The 16,193-nt window shown below is 34.3% G+C and overlaps 1 protein-coding gene across 1 annotated transcript; it reads right to left on the reverse strand.

Annotated features, from left to right (window-relative positions):
• Positions 1–298: 298 nt before the first annotated feature.
• Positions 299–12,052, reverse strand: LOC138323924 (protein arginine N-methyltransferase 3-like). The gene is given in 12 exon segments (XM_069268867.1): positions 299–1,103; positions 1,606–1,660; positions 1,663–1,695; positions 5,507–5,644; positions 5,815–6,002; positions 6,415–6,593; positions 7,453–7,640; positions 8,173–8,314; positions 8,927–9,134; positions 10,390–10,498; positions 10,991–11,235; positions 11,897–12,052. Coding segments are annotated over 12 exon segments (1,650 nt in total). The 5' UTR covers positions 11,952–12,052; the 3' UTR covers positions 299–993.
• Between the last annotated feature and the right edge of the window lie 4,141 nt (positions 12,053–16,193).

The following is a 16,193-nucleotide window of genomic DNA, read 5'->3' on the forward strand; positions in this document are numbered from 1 at the left end:
TGTTCGTCTGCCATCTTGTTTTTGGAGCAATTTGCATACCTAGGCACAAAGAGGATTCTACAAAAGAAAATCAGAGAAAAATCTCTTCATTGCCTTCTGAGGAATAGCCATGACAAACTTTTCTGTCTGTCGGCCATTTTTTTTTTTTTTTAGCTTAATTCCAAAATGCAATATGCATAACTAGGCATGAAGAGTAACATTACATATGAATGCCAACTTTTTCAATGCCAACTTTCTCATATTTTTAAGTAAACTAATATTTGTCCATATCACACAAAAAAGAAAATTCAATAATCTGTTGAAGTTTGTACATTTTATTTAGGACTTAAGATAGAAGCTGTTGATTTATCAATCCAGCACCAGACTCACAGACCAGCTATGAGGAAAGTATTACAAAGAGTACACATAGAATGTTTAGACAAAGCAATGGTTATATTAGGAGAAACTTGCTTCATACAAAGTTTTTCAAAAGACGATACCAAATAAGACATGGTCAGAGACTCGGGGGTTTCATTAATTTGCTAAAAGACATTTCATTTGCAATCTTAAAAAAGGACCTGTAAGAGTAGTGAAGTGGATGACACATTATACCACACACACAGTGCACTTTTTGGTGATCAAAGTTTCCAGATCATTAGCGTGTAATAAGTCTCTATGTCCCCCCTTAAATACTTTAACTTGCCTTCCTTCACGGACTGCTGTTGATTGGGCACAATACATAATCAAACAACAATCTGATTGTTGTATGGTGCTTTCTAACAATTAACTAGTGCATCTATAAACAAGATAAATTCACTCCTAATGAAAGTAAAGAGAGACTACTCTAGCTTGGCAATGACATACAATGATGCCATAGCCACTTTGTGGTTTTGTCCACTTACACAGCATGTAACTCTCGGAAACACTTTTATTTGAGTGGTAGTGCTAGCGTCCTAGAACTGAACACCTGGGGCAGACAATGTCACAGAAACCTATCAATAATTGCACTAGTAATCAGTCCATTAGATAAACCTGTGTGAAATCCTTTACAGTCAATGATATCACTAAAGATCGAGGGTCCTTCCTACTCTTCTTACAGGTAATCTTGCCTTGTAGAACCTCATCTGAAACAAGAAAGTGGTAGAGCAGTTCACTCTTTGATATCAGAAATACATTGATATTCACATACCACAAATGACTCATAGATATATCTGCAAGCCAATATAGGCTACTGATCTCCATTGAAAATGGATACAGAAGGCAAAATAACATGACAAAACAGACATTAACAATGTTATATGCCACCCAATTCATAAAGGGGGCGTGAATAAGAGGTCCAAGGGCTATAAAGGTCACCTCATTATCTTGGCACCAGCCACCAGTGGAACTGGACAAATTCTGACAGAATGAGATTAAATGTATTAAAGGCAAACTTCTGTGAGGAATCAATAAATCTACATCCCTTGGGTCAACTCAATCTGTGTTCTTCTAAACAGAGAAGTCTTCTCAGAAGATCTTCAACCTCATAGATGCAAGACCTTCGTGGGCAAATTGAGTAAGGCTATGAGCAAACTTTGAAAGAAAGGGTACCAACTCCTAAACGAAGGGGTATAACTCTGTACTTACCTTTGACTACTGTTATTGGGTGTTCTATAAGAAACACTGTCTGTCTCCAATGTGTGTTGGTGGGTGAGCTGGACCAGTAGAAAACTCCACCTAGATAAAGTAGTATAATGATATTAATTGGTAGGATAATTATTTATATAGGGATTGGATTGCGCTTTTATGTTAACCATGCTTGTATGGAGCAATTCCTCTAAGAATATATTCTATGGGGCGCGTTAGTGCCCCATATTGAATATATTCTTAGAGGAATTGCTCCATACAAGCATGGTTAACATAAAAGCGCAATCCAATCCCTATATTTACACTCACACGACTTTTTATTTATACTTTATGCAATAAAATTGTCATTTGAAAGTGACGTAATTATTCAATAAAAGTCGGTCAAAAGTGGGAGGAGCTTACTCAATTGAACAGCGAATTATGACGCTTCACGTAAGATAGAATTATTCATCCGCGACGACAAAAAAAGTTCAATATTTTAGTGTAAAATAAACATGACAAACAAAGTAAATTTATGAGATTATTTTATTTAATCAGATCAGATTTTTAAAATATATATTCAATTTTGCTAAAAGTTAATATATAGCGTAATAACATAAAGTATTTTTACTCGGCCACATGTGTGAACTCGGTGACCGTTGTGCAGCGAGGCGAAGCTGACGCACGCTTACACACTGGAGTTTGCCGAAGTTGTCTAAAACCTGTTTTCAAGTAGCTCAATGTATTTGAGATTGTCGTCTGACTTGACGATATTACATCCTTGGGAGCCATGTGATTATATAATCTACGCTTAGATCCATCACCATCGATAGATTGAATAACTTCACTTGTGTTCGATGGATGCAATGTAGCTGTGTTGACGTGTAACTGTCAACACGTGGATTACTAGCAGTGCATGTTTTATAATACACACGATTAAATTCTCAAAGAACAGAGATAAGAGGATGTGTTTATAACTGACCTCTGTCAGAGGATGCTCTCACGCCCGTCCACCCCACCCCAAAGACTTGATCGTTTAGGACGAAACACAGACACAGAGGTAATGTTTACATTTGACATCCATCATTTTTAACAAAAGTGAAAGCACTGCATGACGCCCCGGTCGGGATATTTTCCCCCGTTTCTTTATACAATTGTTAATTTAAAAAATGTTTGTATCATGTATAAATATAAACATATATGTATTGTTCATATTTTCCAAATTTTCTATGAAAAACAACAATATACACGTAATGTTGCGTCAAAATGTAAACAAAGCCATGTGTTTCTTTAAAAAAAAAGTAGTCCTTTTACGTTGCACAGAACATTTCCTTACGCAAGTTCAAAGTTCAATGTTACCATGCAGTTATGGTAAACAAAATCGGCTAGTACTTGCGTATAGTGAACAAGCCTAGAAAGTGTAAATATAACATTGTAACCTATATATATTGGCACAATACAATCTTTTATAACATTGTAACCTATATATATTGGCACAATACAATCTTTTATAACATTGTAACCTTTGTATATTGGCACAACAATACAATCTTTTATAACATTGTAACCTATGTATATTGGCACAATACAATACATTTTATAACATTGTAACCTATGTATATTGGCACAATACAATCTTTTATAACATTGTAACCTATATATATTGGCAACTAACAATACAATACAATCTTTTATAACATTGTAACCTATGTATATTGGCACAATACAATCATTTATAACATTGTAACCTATGTATATTGGCACAATACAATCTTTTATAACATTGTAACCTATGTATATTGGCACAACAATACAATCTTTTATAACATTGTAACCTATGTATATTGGCACAATACAATCTTTTATAACATTGTAACCTATGTATATTGGCACAATACAATCTTTTATAACATTGTAACCTATATATATTGGCACAATACAATCTTTTATAACATTGTAACCTATGTATATTGGCACAATACAATCTTTTTATAACATTGTAACCTATATATATTGGCACAATACAATCTTTTATAACATTGTAACCTATGTATATTGGCACAATACAATCTTTTATAACATTGTAACCTATGTATATTGGCACAATACAATCTTTTATAACATTGTAACCTATGTATATTGGCACAAAACAATCTTTTATAACATTGTAACCTATGTATATTGGCACAATACAATCTTTTATAACATTGTAACCTATGTATATTGGCACAACAATACAATCTTTTATAACATTGTAACCTATGTATATTGGCACAATACAATCTTTTATAACATTGTAACCTATGTATATTGGCACAATACAATCTTTTATAACATTGTAACCTATGTATATTGGCACAATACAATCTTTTATAACATTGTAACCTATGTATATTGGCACAATACAATCTTTTATAACATTGTAACCTATGTATATTGGCACAATACAATCTTTTATAACATTGTAACCTATGTATATTGGCACAATACAATCTTTTATAACATTGTAACCTATGTATATTGGCACAACAATACAATCTTTTATAACATTGTAACCTATGTATATTGGCACAAAACAATCTTTTATAACATTGTAACCTATGTATATTGGCACAATACAATCTTTTATAACATTGTAACCTATGTATATTGGCACAACAATACAATCTTTTTATAACATTGTAACCTATGTATATTGGCACAATACAATCTTTTATAACATTGTAACCTATGTATATTGGCACAATACAATCTTTTATAACATTGTAACCTATGTATATTGGCACAACAATACAATCTTTTATAACATTGTAACCTATGTATATTGGCACAATACAATCTTTTATAACATTGTAACCTATGTATATTGGCACAATACAATCTTTTATAACATTGTAACCTATGTATATTGGCACAATACAATCTTTTATAACATTGTAACCTATGTATATTGGCACAATACAATCTTTTATAACATTGTAACCTATGTATATTGGCACAATACAATCTTTTAATAACATTGTAACCTATATATATTGGCACAATACAATCTTTTATAACATTGTAACCTATGTATATTGGCACAATACAATCTAAGCCTGAAATTGAAATTATGATAGTATGGGCAAAAACTAATTCCTATACCGGGTAATCACTATTACTATACCAAAGGCAAAAAATTTAAATTAGCACAATCAAATTTTAACCTAATACACTGTATTCTTAAGTATATTGGACTGTATTAAAGATCTAAAAGTAAAATTCCACCGTAGATAAAGTGACTTAGTAGGGATCATATGGCCAGATATCCAGTTGGCATAGTTTTGGTGTGAATAAAGTATAGTCTACTTTTATGTTATTACACTTCCAATATCAAAAGGTTATATAAAACATTGATGATAAAACGATTAACAGGCAAAAAGAAAATAACACTTTTAACTAAATTTTTACAAAAAAACTATCAAAACATTTAAAGATGCTCCACCGCCGACAGCGCATAAATGATATTCATTATTTGAACAATAATTGGTGTTCAATTGTGTGTATGTATGTCTAATTAACACAAAAATAATATATGTATTTTCATTTTGCCTTTTGTGCATGCGCAATCAGTACTTCATTCCATATAGGATATAGTGCGTCGGAATTTTTTCGGGATGCAATTAATTATTTTTCATATTTTTAACTTGACGTAGAATTAGAAGCTCAAACTTTTCAATGGTGGTAATGGTGTAAAGTAAGTAATTTTTGTAACTGAAGAAAAACACTAAATCGTCTGCTCCTGTTTTTGATAGTGAAAAAATACTATAATTGTCAGTGGTGGAGCATCTTTAAATAACAGTTGAATTGTAACACTTTTTTAACCAATAAGTTGGTATATCATAAAAAAAATTCCTAATAATGAATGATTGCAATGTTTTACCTTAGAGTTGCATCCTTTATCAAAGAACATATCAAAGTAGCTGACGATAGCGTACACCTGGCCATTCTCCTTCACCGTCAGAGAGAACTGTCGGGAAAACTGTAAATCCTCCAGTCTACACGTACACACATCTATCTCCTAGTAAACAGAGATCAAATATTGTGAGGAAAAGAGCCTATTTTCATTTAAGATGTTCCCTTGTATTTTAAAATTAAACATCATGTAAACCTCATTAACTCACAAAAGTAAAATTAGGAATGTAATCCTTACAAAATAGGTAGTAGTCTCGGTAATAATCGATGAATTACCTTAACAATGACTGCGTCTGTGATAATTTTATCTGCCTTTACAACCTCCACACTGGCTTCCTTGACAACCTCAGACTTCATACAAGTCATCTTATAGCCGTAAACATTGTCCCAAAATGTCACGTGTTTACTGTGAAGGTCAGGGTCACAGGACGCCACCAGGCTGATGTTACACCTGTCCGGATGGACTGTTAAAAGAGACAAGAGAGGAATGAATGGGGAGATAACTATCAATATTAAATGTCTATTTTAAAGGTCAAGGTCACAGACTGTCAACAGGCTGATTTTCCCTTTTTTGGAATGGACTATAAAGAGACAGTGTGAGGATATCAACGGGAGGTAACAATTGATCTTACAGTTCAATTCAGTGTTGTAAAGGTCAAGGTCACACCTGCCTGTATGGATTGTTGGGAGACAGGTGGGGGATTATAGAGGAAGCTATATATCCCCTAATGTTTTAATGAGTAGGTCAAGGCCAAATGACAAATTAATCCATTCACCTCTGAAGACCCATTTAGATTCTTCTAGTTAAAAGGCTTGAATTGTCCATCTTGGAATTTCAGGGGAGAATGAGTTAAGTTACACAGAGAACATGCTCACCAACTCCTCCAGGGGCTAGGTATTTATTTCTTGCATACAGAACAGAATCTAACATGGACTCAAACAGAAGGAAGTAGCCCATCCACTCGGAGATGATGATGTCCACTTTATCCACAGGTAAATCCACATCCTCTATCCGACCTTTAATCACAGTCACTCGATCCTCCAAGTCATTCTCTCTGTCAATATAAACAACACCAGGAATATAAGACGCTGAATTATCCTTGTGCTGGAATTAATATCTACATGAATGTACCTTAGTTTCAAGAAGAATACGATGGAAGTATGTTCTACTGATAGATATTTATGGAGGAAACTATCACTTTTATCCAGTGCAAATGAATATGGATAACATCTGTACAATATATTCGTAATGCAGCTATACACCTGCTTAACATTATATTGCTTTGCAAAAGAGATATAACCACTGCTTCATAAGGTTAATTAATTAATCTTGCTTAATGGGAAATACTACATTCAAGTGAACTCAAAAACTGTTACCAAACTCCCACTGACTAAGAGGTTTGACTGTAGTTACTGAATACACTACAGTAAAACACGTTTATATGGAACACGCTTTCAAAGACTTCATGGTTATAACGTAGTAATTTCCATTCCTCGTCTATGTTCCTAAATGTCAGTAATAAGTGTATAACGAACTATGCTATAAGAAGTGATTTTAGTGGTCCCCAAAGATTTGTTATAACCGTGTTTTACTGTAGGAAGTAATTTTGATGGTATATTTTATTTACTTTATTCGCATTTATATTGAAATTGGTGATTTCTTAATACCAGCAAAATATTCTGATATTCATTGACGTACTTAAGAACAATTATAGTTCAAAGAATTATAGGAACCATGAAATTTAACCTCTATGAATATGCTCTTTATAAGAAACTGCAAAACCCTACAAGCTTAAAGCACTATACAGTAAGAAGTAAAAAATAATACATCAAGTTGGGATGGTCTGTTTGGGCGAGAAACATTTCTTCTTCTGAAACCCCTGACAGTTATTATAAAGTGAGATCCACACTCACCTGATGATATCTATAGCATGGTAGACTACATCCGATTGGTCAACACTGATGACTTGTTTGGCCCCGGACCTGGCAGCAAACATGGACAGTATACCGGTACCACAGCCGACATCGAGTACTACTTTGTCTCGGAATAGGTCCTTGTTCTGGTACATGAAGTCTCTATAGCTCTCTGTCCGCACTTTATCCTTAAACAGACACACCAGTACAGAATATATTTATATAAATATCTTGAATACAGGTTATTTTTAATTTTGGGTTCACAAATCGTTTAACTATGAAACCATTCCAGGGCCCAGTTTTATAACATTTATTAACTTTAGAGAATTCCTTAACTTAAAATTCTCCATTCGAAAGCATTACAGATTTTAAGAAAGGCTCCTTAACTTAACATTTTTTCCTTAACTTTTTTTTTATGCTTTCCTATGGAGAATTTTAAGTTAAGGAATTTCTTAAAGTTAAGGAATGTTTGTGAAACTGGGCCTAGATAATAACAAATTATTTTTTCTTACTCCTTACTTAATTTGCATTACATACTTATTCACTTTTGTATAATGACTTAATCTCTTCAAAATTATGTAATTATTTCATTTTAACCTAACTAACCTAGTAACAGTTAAGATATTACTGACCTTACCAGTTTTACATTTACTTGCCAGTAATTATCCTGTAAATCTACAAAGAAATTGTTCCCCTTTCATACTGACAATATTTACTTACTTTTAACATTTCCTCGTGTATACTAAAATGAGCATAAGAACCAAAATAGGCATCATCTTCATCCTCCGCCAATGTTTCTATTACATTCTGTGATTTGACTGGCTCTTGTGATTGTAACATGACAATATCCTTGGTAACAATTCTGCAAAGAAACAATTTACGGTAATGAAAATTGATGTCAAAGCAATTAAAACACTGTTGGTAGAGCACTCGTTAATACATTTTGATACATGTATAGATATTAAGTTTGTGTTTATTTGTAGCAGAACATCAGCTACGTTTCTGGTTTGCCATCATATTACAGTTTATACATTTATCCCTTGGTGAAATGATGAAATGACCATATTTTCTCTTATCCTCGACAGAAACACTTCCTATGAAAGGTTTTGTTTTATTAATCTCTGACCTGGGCAAGTCAGCCGGCATGTTGAGAACAATTACATAGACAAATGTCAGGGCAATTACACTGTGACATCATACAATGTACAAGCCATGACTTTAGGACAATACTAAATTGATGACTTGACTTGATCTGTCTCACACTGTTTTATATCATGTGATAATAAAAGTGTGCATGAGTGAACAAGGTAAGAATTAATTATAATCCATAACCCTCCTCCAAAGTATTGAAGTCAGGATGAATGATTAAGATTCTCAACTTGTTAAAAGCTTTGCAAAACATTTGTCTATTTAAAAATAAATTTGGCCACCTTTTTTCTATAATGAGAAACTTTGAAACATTAAATCTACTTACTTCATTTTTTCCATATTTTGCAATAGCTCATGTATCTGTTCTTCTGCCTTTGTCGACTTCTCTTCTGCGACCTTTAACCTTTGACATAATTCATTGAACTCTGACACTGACAAGGTCACAGTAGCCTCCTCAGCATTGCCATTTTGTGTAGCACCTATAGAATTCATCACTGGGTTGTTTTCTGTATTTTCTAACATATCCTCTATGTCTACAAATAAAAACAAAGTAAATAAATAAAGAGATTCTGAATTTTGTCCTAAAATCTTATACAAAAATGATAATATTACATTGTAAATATAAAATATGTCAAGATGTTTAAAAAGATTCTGAATAGAGGTACACTCAGGGTCACTGATAAGCATGATTCTCCTGTCTTTTATTTGTTTACCCCTAAAGACATTTAGACTCTTCAGACTCAAAGAATAGAACAGTCCAATACGGAATTTCAGGTGAGTATCAGTATGAGTATTTGAATAAGCTAACTGAATAGGTAGGAAAGTGTTTGATTTAATATACTGTATTTTCCCTATTAAGAGCGCCTCCTCTAATAAGGGCGCCCCCATGTTTTTTGCTGAAAAAAATCAACTAATTTCATACAATTTTTGTGCCAGATTGTGCAATTTGTCTTTGCAGATGCTAATAAAATACTATTTCACATCAATCTGATGCTTAACAGACATCCGATCAGCTATAAATTTATTGCATTGGGCAACTTAGGACATCTTTGCCAAGTGTTTACACATAGAAACAGCAAGAACGCCATGTTCAAAATAAAACGCGTCACTTGAATGCCCCACACACATGTACGGATGAAGACTAACTGGCAACAACATTTTAACGATGTCTATATAGGTTTTATGAATACTTACTGTATATCTATGATAAAGGTTCCTAAATAACAGGAATGTTATCATTTCAAAGCATTTTATTGTGTGCTCTTGTCAGCATTTCCCAACTGTCACAAAACGAAAGTAGCGATTGAAAGCACCGTCCGCCATTTTGTGTACACATGGTAAACAAACAGGCTTGCATGAAATGCCAAAATTCCGTAAAACAGACATATTTAACCAATGTTTAATACTTCTGGTGCATACATTTCTTCATAATTGTGTAATTTCAATACTTATGTGACTTCAAAACGTAAGTTGGTTATAGTAAGTTTCAGAAAAATATGAAACTAAAAGCAAGATGACTATATTCTGTTTCAGAAAAAAACATCTAAAAATGGTCTCAAATAACGGCGCCCCCTCTAAGGGATTTACCCGCGCCCGGAGCCCTCATTAGAGAAAATATGGTACCTAATATCTGTAAGAAACAGAAACTGGAAAGTGATGTAAAGCAGGTGGGTGTATGGGTGTAGAACTTCAAATGTTTGTTTTCTTTGAAAACCAGTGTTCTAAAAAACTGTTCTTGAGATAGAAAATCATTTGATTTTGAATCAAAATTTGTGAAACTTCTCTTACCAAACTGTAATAAAACATCCTCAGGATTGTGTGGTTTCATGTAGGAATCGGCTTCCCAGGGAGCAACATCACCAGGTTTGTATTTCATTAAGTCTTCACAACTTGGTTTCTACATAAAAATGTCAAAAATTTACATTAACAATGATATGTAGTCATGGGATAGGTCATACTCGGGAAGGGCATTATAATTTTTTCCATCTGACAACCATTTTTGCGGCCCCTGTGGATATACACAGAAACTTTTAAAATGACCCTGTTTCAACAAACAACAGATGTCAAAAGTCTTCAATGTGAATCTTATAAAATCCCTTTTTGAGTGACTCACTGCAATATTTTTGTGAAAGGTCAAAATTTGGTTTCATTTCCTCAATAATTTAGTGCCCAGACCATAATTCCATTTGCACTCTACTACTTCTAGAATATAACTTTTGGTCATTGGACCTGTAGCTCTTCTACTTCTGGAAGTTCTTCCATCTATGTGCTGGAAGATCTTCTGGGAAGACCTTCTTAAAAGAGCGCAAATCAAGTTGATATCTAGGTGCTGATTGCATCAAATAAAGTAAAATATATCTACCTTACATGTTGTACTATGCTTACCTACCTCTGTTCTGACGTAGTTGACAAACTTGATAAACTGTATACTATCCAGACGCCAGGTACGGCCAGCCCACGCCATGTCAAAACCATGCACAGACCAACAGTGTTTGAACATTTCATCCACCCCTGGAAACCTTTGCTGACAGAACAGGCACATCACATCTTCTTGCAGTTCCATTTCTTCATCTTCTTCCCATTCTTCTTCGTTGTCAGAGTCTTCTTCAAACTCATCAAAGTTATCTGATATCTCTGTTAGGTTAAAGAGGATCTCAAAGTTTTTATAAGATGAAACTTAAAATCTAAGACAAAAACTTTAAAGTAGACCCATGAATGGTTGCTATGTAGTTTACTTAGGTCTAGTTTGGACAGTAAATTGGATCTACTTAGCAGCCAGCTATGAGTCTTCTAGGCTTATAAATAAAAACAGAAGCTTTTTCACACCAAAATAGGTAGACTACCTGTTTGAGGACTTTGTTTACAATCACTTATTTCCATTGAGTTTATCATTACAAACCCCGGTGTCACACCTGTGAAATCGTTTGACAGTTGAATACATACGTATATACGACTGATCAGTCCGGAATTGGTCATGATCATCCCAACTTATGATCGTCAAAGGTATGCGAAATGGTATGTTGACTGACCTGACTATAATATACATTATATCTATAAATAATATATTTACAATCAACATTTCAAACAAGTAGACCTGAGAATTGAATATCGAGTGTCAATATTGACAATTGCATTTGACGATAATGGCTGTGCGCGACTACTTCGCAATTCGGCAAAATATCCCATTATCAGGTTCCTACATTATGTTAGTCCAATAAAAGTATGTTTCGATTATCGTCTGCCAAATCATCCCAGCCCTTTCGGTGTATAAGTAAAACTGTAAAACACGTGTTACCTGCTTTGGAAGCCATCTTTGTTTTTACATTCTGAACTCCTCGTAAACTATCCATTTCATAGTTAGTGGCATTGAAAACGTCAGAAACGTTCCTACAATAACCAAAAGGTCTAATTGGCCTGTACGACCATTTAAATCACCAAAACAGCTATATAGTATCCAAAGATTTAACGATTGACTAGTGCGATATATCAGATGTTTTAAAAGTTTGATTTGACATCAGGAGCCTTCAGATTATAATTGGGTGATATATTGTAAACAAACATGTAATTAAGATATATGTATAGGCCCACAGGGACCTGGCACGACTTTTTTAAACTAACAGTATGTTACATAAATATATATATATATATTCTCATCAGTATCTCATCAGTCCAACATCATTGGAAAGCCATATTTGGCTTATATAGTTATATGGTAATATTTACATAAATGGTTAAAAAATATACGTGTGATTGCGTTAGCATATGCATATATATATAATATAATAGTATTGCTAGTTTCTAGTAAGATATATATCAGTAGTTGCACTAGGTTGATGGTTGGAATTTCTGGACGTGGTTCTTCTAGTGGTTGTTCAGTCTGTGCTAAAAGATGTTAATGTTTTCTGCGTTGACCACCTCTCTAGGAAGGGATTCAATTCCAGGACTCTGAGTGAATCGATGATTCTAGCTGTTACTGAAAACATACTTTGCTGTGTTAAGACGGAAGGGTTTCTTAAACAGCTTTTTGTCGTGTCCCCTTGTTCTGGCGTATCTCGTTGGGGTGAACATATTTTCACTGCTGACAATGTCTATTTTATAGAGGACTTTATAGGTTTCCACCATATCTGCCCTTAATCGTCTGTATTCCAGTGTTGGAATTCCCAATGCTCTGATCCTTTCAGGATATAAAAGGTTCTTCAGTTTAGTAATAGCCTTTTAGTACCTCTTCTCTGGACATTTTCTAGTGCTTTGATGTCTTTCTTTAGCCATGGAGACCATATCACAGAACAATATTCTAGATGAGGTCTGACAAAAGTTTTGTAGAGTGTGGTAAAAGTTTGGTTTTCCAGATACACAAATGTTCTGAAGATAGTTCCCAATATGCCGTTGGCTTTTGCTACAGATTTGTTGACGTGGTTGGTGAACTTAAGTTTGTTGTCAACTAAAACTCCAAGATCCTTTTCAGTAGCCATTTTCTCCAAGGGTATCCTTATACTACCATCTTTTATACAGTATTGGTTGATTATGGGAAGGTTTCCTATTTCCATATGTTTGCATTTATCTTTATTCAATTTCATGAGCCATAATTTGTCTGTCCAGTCTGTGATCTTGTCAATGTTCAGTTGGAGTTCCAGGCAATCTTGTGCATTGTTGAATTTAGCAAGGAGTTTTAACCACACTGTTCACAATTTCAGGGATATCGTTGACATAAATCAGGAAAAGAATAGGTCCGAGGACACTCCCTTGTGGTACTCCGCTCTTGACTTTCCTGCTTGTAGAACTTTCCCCGTTAATGATTACTCTTTGGTTTAGATCGGATAGGAATTTTCCTGTATCCATATGCCTCTAGTTTGTGCAGGAGTAGCCTATGTGACACTTTATCGAAGGCTTTGCTGAAGTCTAAATATATGACATCCACATTACTACCATTATCCAGTGTTTGTGTCCAATTTTCCATAACCTCCAGGAGTTGAGTAGTAGTTGAGTTATAAATGTATATGTATACTATTGGTTAAAAAATTTCGTGCCAGGTCCCTGTGTATAGGCCTAATTAAGTAAGTTCCCAAATGATGTGCCATGATGTTGCACTTCCCTCACTTAGATGGACCCATATAAGAAGTCCAGTATCCATATGATCCAATGCCTGATAATTTGTAAAAGAGAGTGCTCGGACAAATGTATAAAATCAAAGTACTCAAAGTACTGCAAATACAACGCAACAGAAACAGAAAAATAAAATGAAATCAAATGAATTTCCAAAATCAAAATATATATAAACCATATTATAAAGACTTTGATATCAATTATTTCAAGAACATTCAACTGATCACAGAAAATACATGTTTTGTTTGACATTTTTCTTCATTAAAGTTCCTACATGAAAATTACAAAGAAAACAAAAGTCTTCATTAAAATGAGTTTTTATCCTTAATATACTCTTGTTTCTTATGTTGCACATACACCTATTTTGGTAAAACCATGCACATATGAGGGCAGCCTTATACATTATTCTGCCTTTACCTCAGATCTGTGTTTAACATTCATTTAAAAACATTATTTTAAAGTACACAAAAAGGGCATATGATTAGTTTACTTTAAAACTCTTATGTCTATAAGCCTTAGATAGTAAGTTATCATTAACAGAGATTATGTAAGTTGGACAGAGGAGTCACCAGCAAGCAACAGTTGACCTAGATGGGCTGTGTATTATATAACACTCTGTGTATTCTATACACACTCTGTGTATTCTACCAATCAGTAGGCAGTCTTCCCATGACTACTGATTGGTCCAAAGGAATATTATTCAATGAATAGGGAATTTATGAATGAAATGGTTCAAGAGGTCACCACTAGATGTCATTGTAGGACAAGTCCTACTCAGTCTTACACATCAATAGTAAACCGGATAGCATTAATACAACCGCTAGTCGCGTTGTATTAAAAAGCAAGTTGGAGTCAATGATTTGATTACATTACCAGTATTCCACACTCTGCTTCAACATTTACTCCAAGTAAAAACATATCAGCATCTTATAAAATAGGAGATACAATCATGAAAAGCCTTTTCTTTAATGGAGGTCAGAGGTGAAAAATTAGATCGCAATGACTCAGTTTTGGTAGGCTACACACCATCTCACCTAGATGGAACCAAATGATTCCAGATTCCAGTGTCTTATTTATTGTTAGTTACAGTCCAGGCAAGCTTTCATCAAATTGAGGTCAAAGATAAAAATATGTCACATTGACCTGGTTTTGGTACCATACAGTCTCTCCTAGATGGATCAATATTTATGCCCAGTTACAAAATGCATGGACAAGTGTTTTTTCTTAAAATCAGGTCAAAGGTCACAATGTAAGTCACACTTACTGGTACCTAATATGGTAAGGTCACAATATTAAGTCACAATTACCGGTATCTAATATGGTAAGGTCACAATGCAAGTCACAGTTACCGGTACCTAATATGGTAAGGTCACAATATAAGGCACAGTTACCGGTATCTAATGTGGTAAGGTCACAATGTAAGGCACAGTTACCGGTACCTAATATGGTAAGGTCACAATGTTAGTCACAGTTACCGGTACCTAATATGAGTAAGGTCACAATGTAAGTCACAGTTACCGGTACCTAATATGGTAAGGTCACAATGTAAGTCACAGTTACCGGTACCTAATATGGTAAGGTCACAATGTAAGTCACAGTTACCGGTACCTAATATGGTAAGGTCACAATGTAAGGCACAGTTACCGGTACCTAATATGGTAAGGTCACAATGTAAGGCACAGTTACCGGTATCTAATATGGTAAGGTCACAATGTAAGGCACAGTTACCGGAATCTAATATGGTAAGGTCACAATGTAAGTCACAGTTACCGGTACCTAATATGGTAAGGTCACAATGTAAGTCACAGTTACCGGTACCTAATATGGTAAGGTCACAATGTAAGTCACAGTTACCGGTACCTAATATGGTAAGGTCACAATGTAAGTCACAGTTACCAGTACCTAATATGGTAAGGTCACAATGTAAGTCACAGTTACCGGTACCTAATATGGTAAGGTCACAATGCAAGTCACAGTTACCGGTACCTATATGGTATTTGCCACACAAACTTACCTAAATGATTTCATATACCAAGTATGAAGCTTATAAAGTAGACAGCAAGAGCATGGAACATTTTTTTCTTCAATGGAGGTCAAGGATATAGGTCACAGTGACCTGGTTTAGTTTTGTTGTGTAATCTAGGTGGGCACATACAGCAAATGTATAGACATCTCTATACAAAGTAAAAGGCATAATGTATTGGTATATTAATTGCTTTTTTAATGCTGAAGATTTTTCTCCATATTTTGGAGCCTTTCTTGAACAAATTGTTAAGGGATTTTTGAGACTCAAGTTGATGCATGAATCAATATTGACCCATCAGTGATATCATTAAAGTCAAGCTTTGAATGCCATTCATACCTGGTACACATCACTTGGTTAATTCAAACATTTAAATAAGTGTTCAACTGTGAGAGTGCAGTATGACCAATTGAGCATTCTAATTAAAATTAGATTTGTTATTCCACTCCATTACAATATTGGAGCA

The sequence above is a fragment of the Argopecten irradians genome, chromosome 1 (genome assembly GCF_041381155.1).
Source record: "Argopecten irradians isolate NY chromosome 1, Ai_NY, whole genome shotgun sequence".
In the NCBI taxonomy this organism is placed as follows: domain Eukaryota; kingdom Metazoa; phylum Mollusca; class Bivalvia; order Pectinida; family Pectinidae; genus Argopecten; species Argopecten irradians.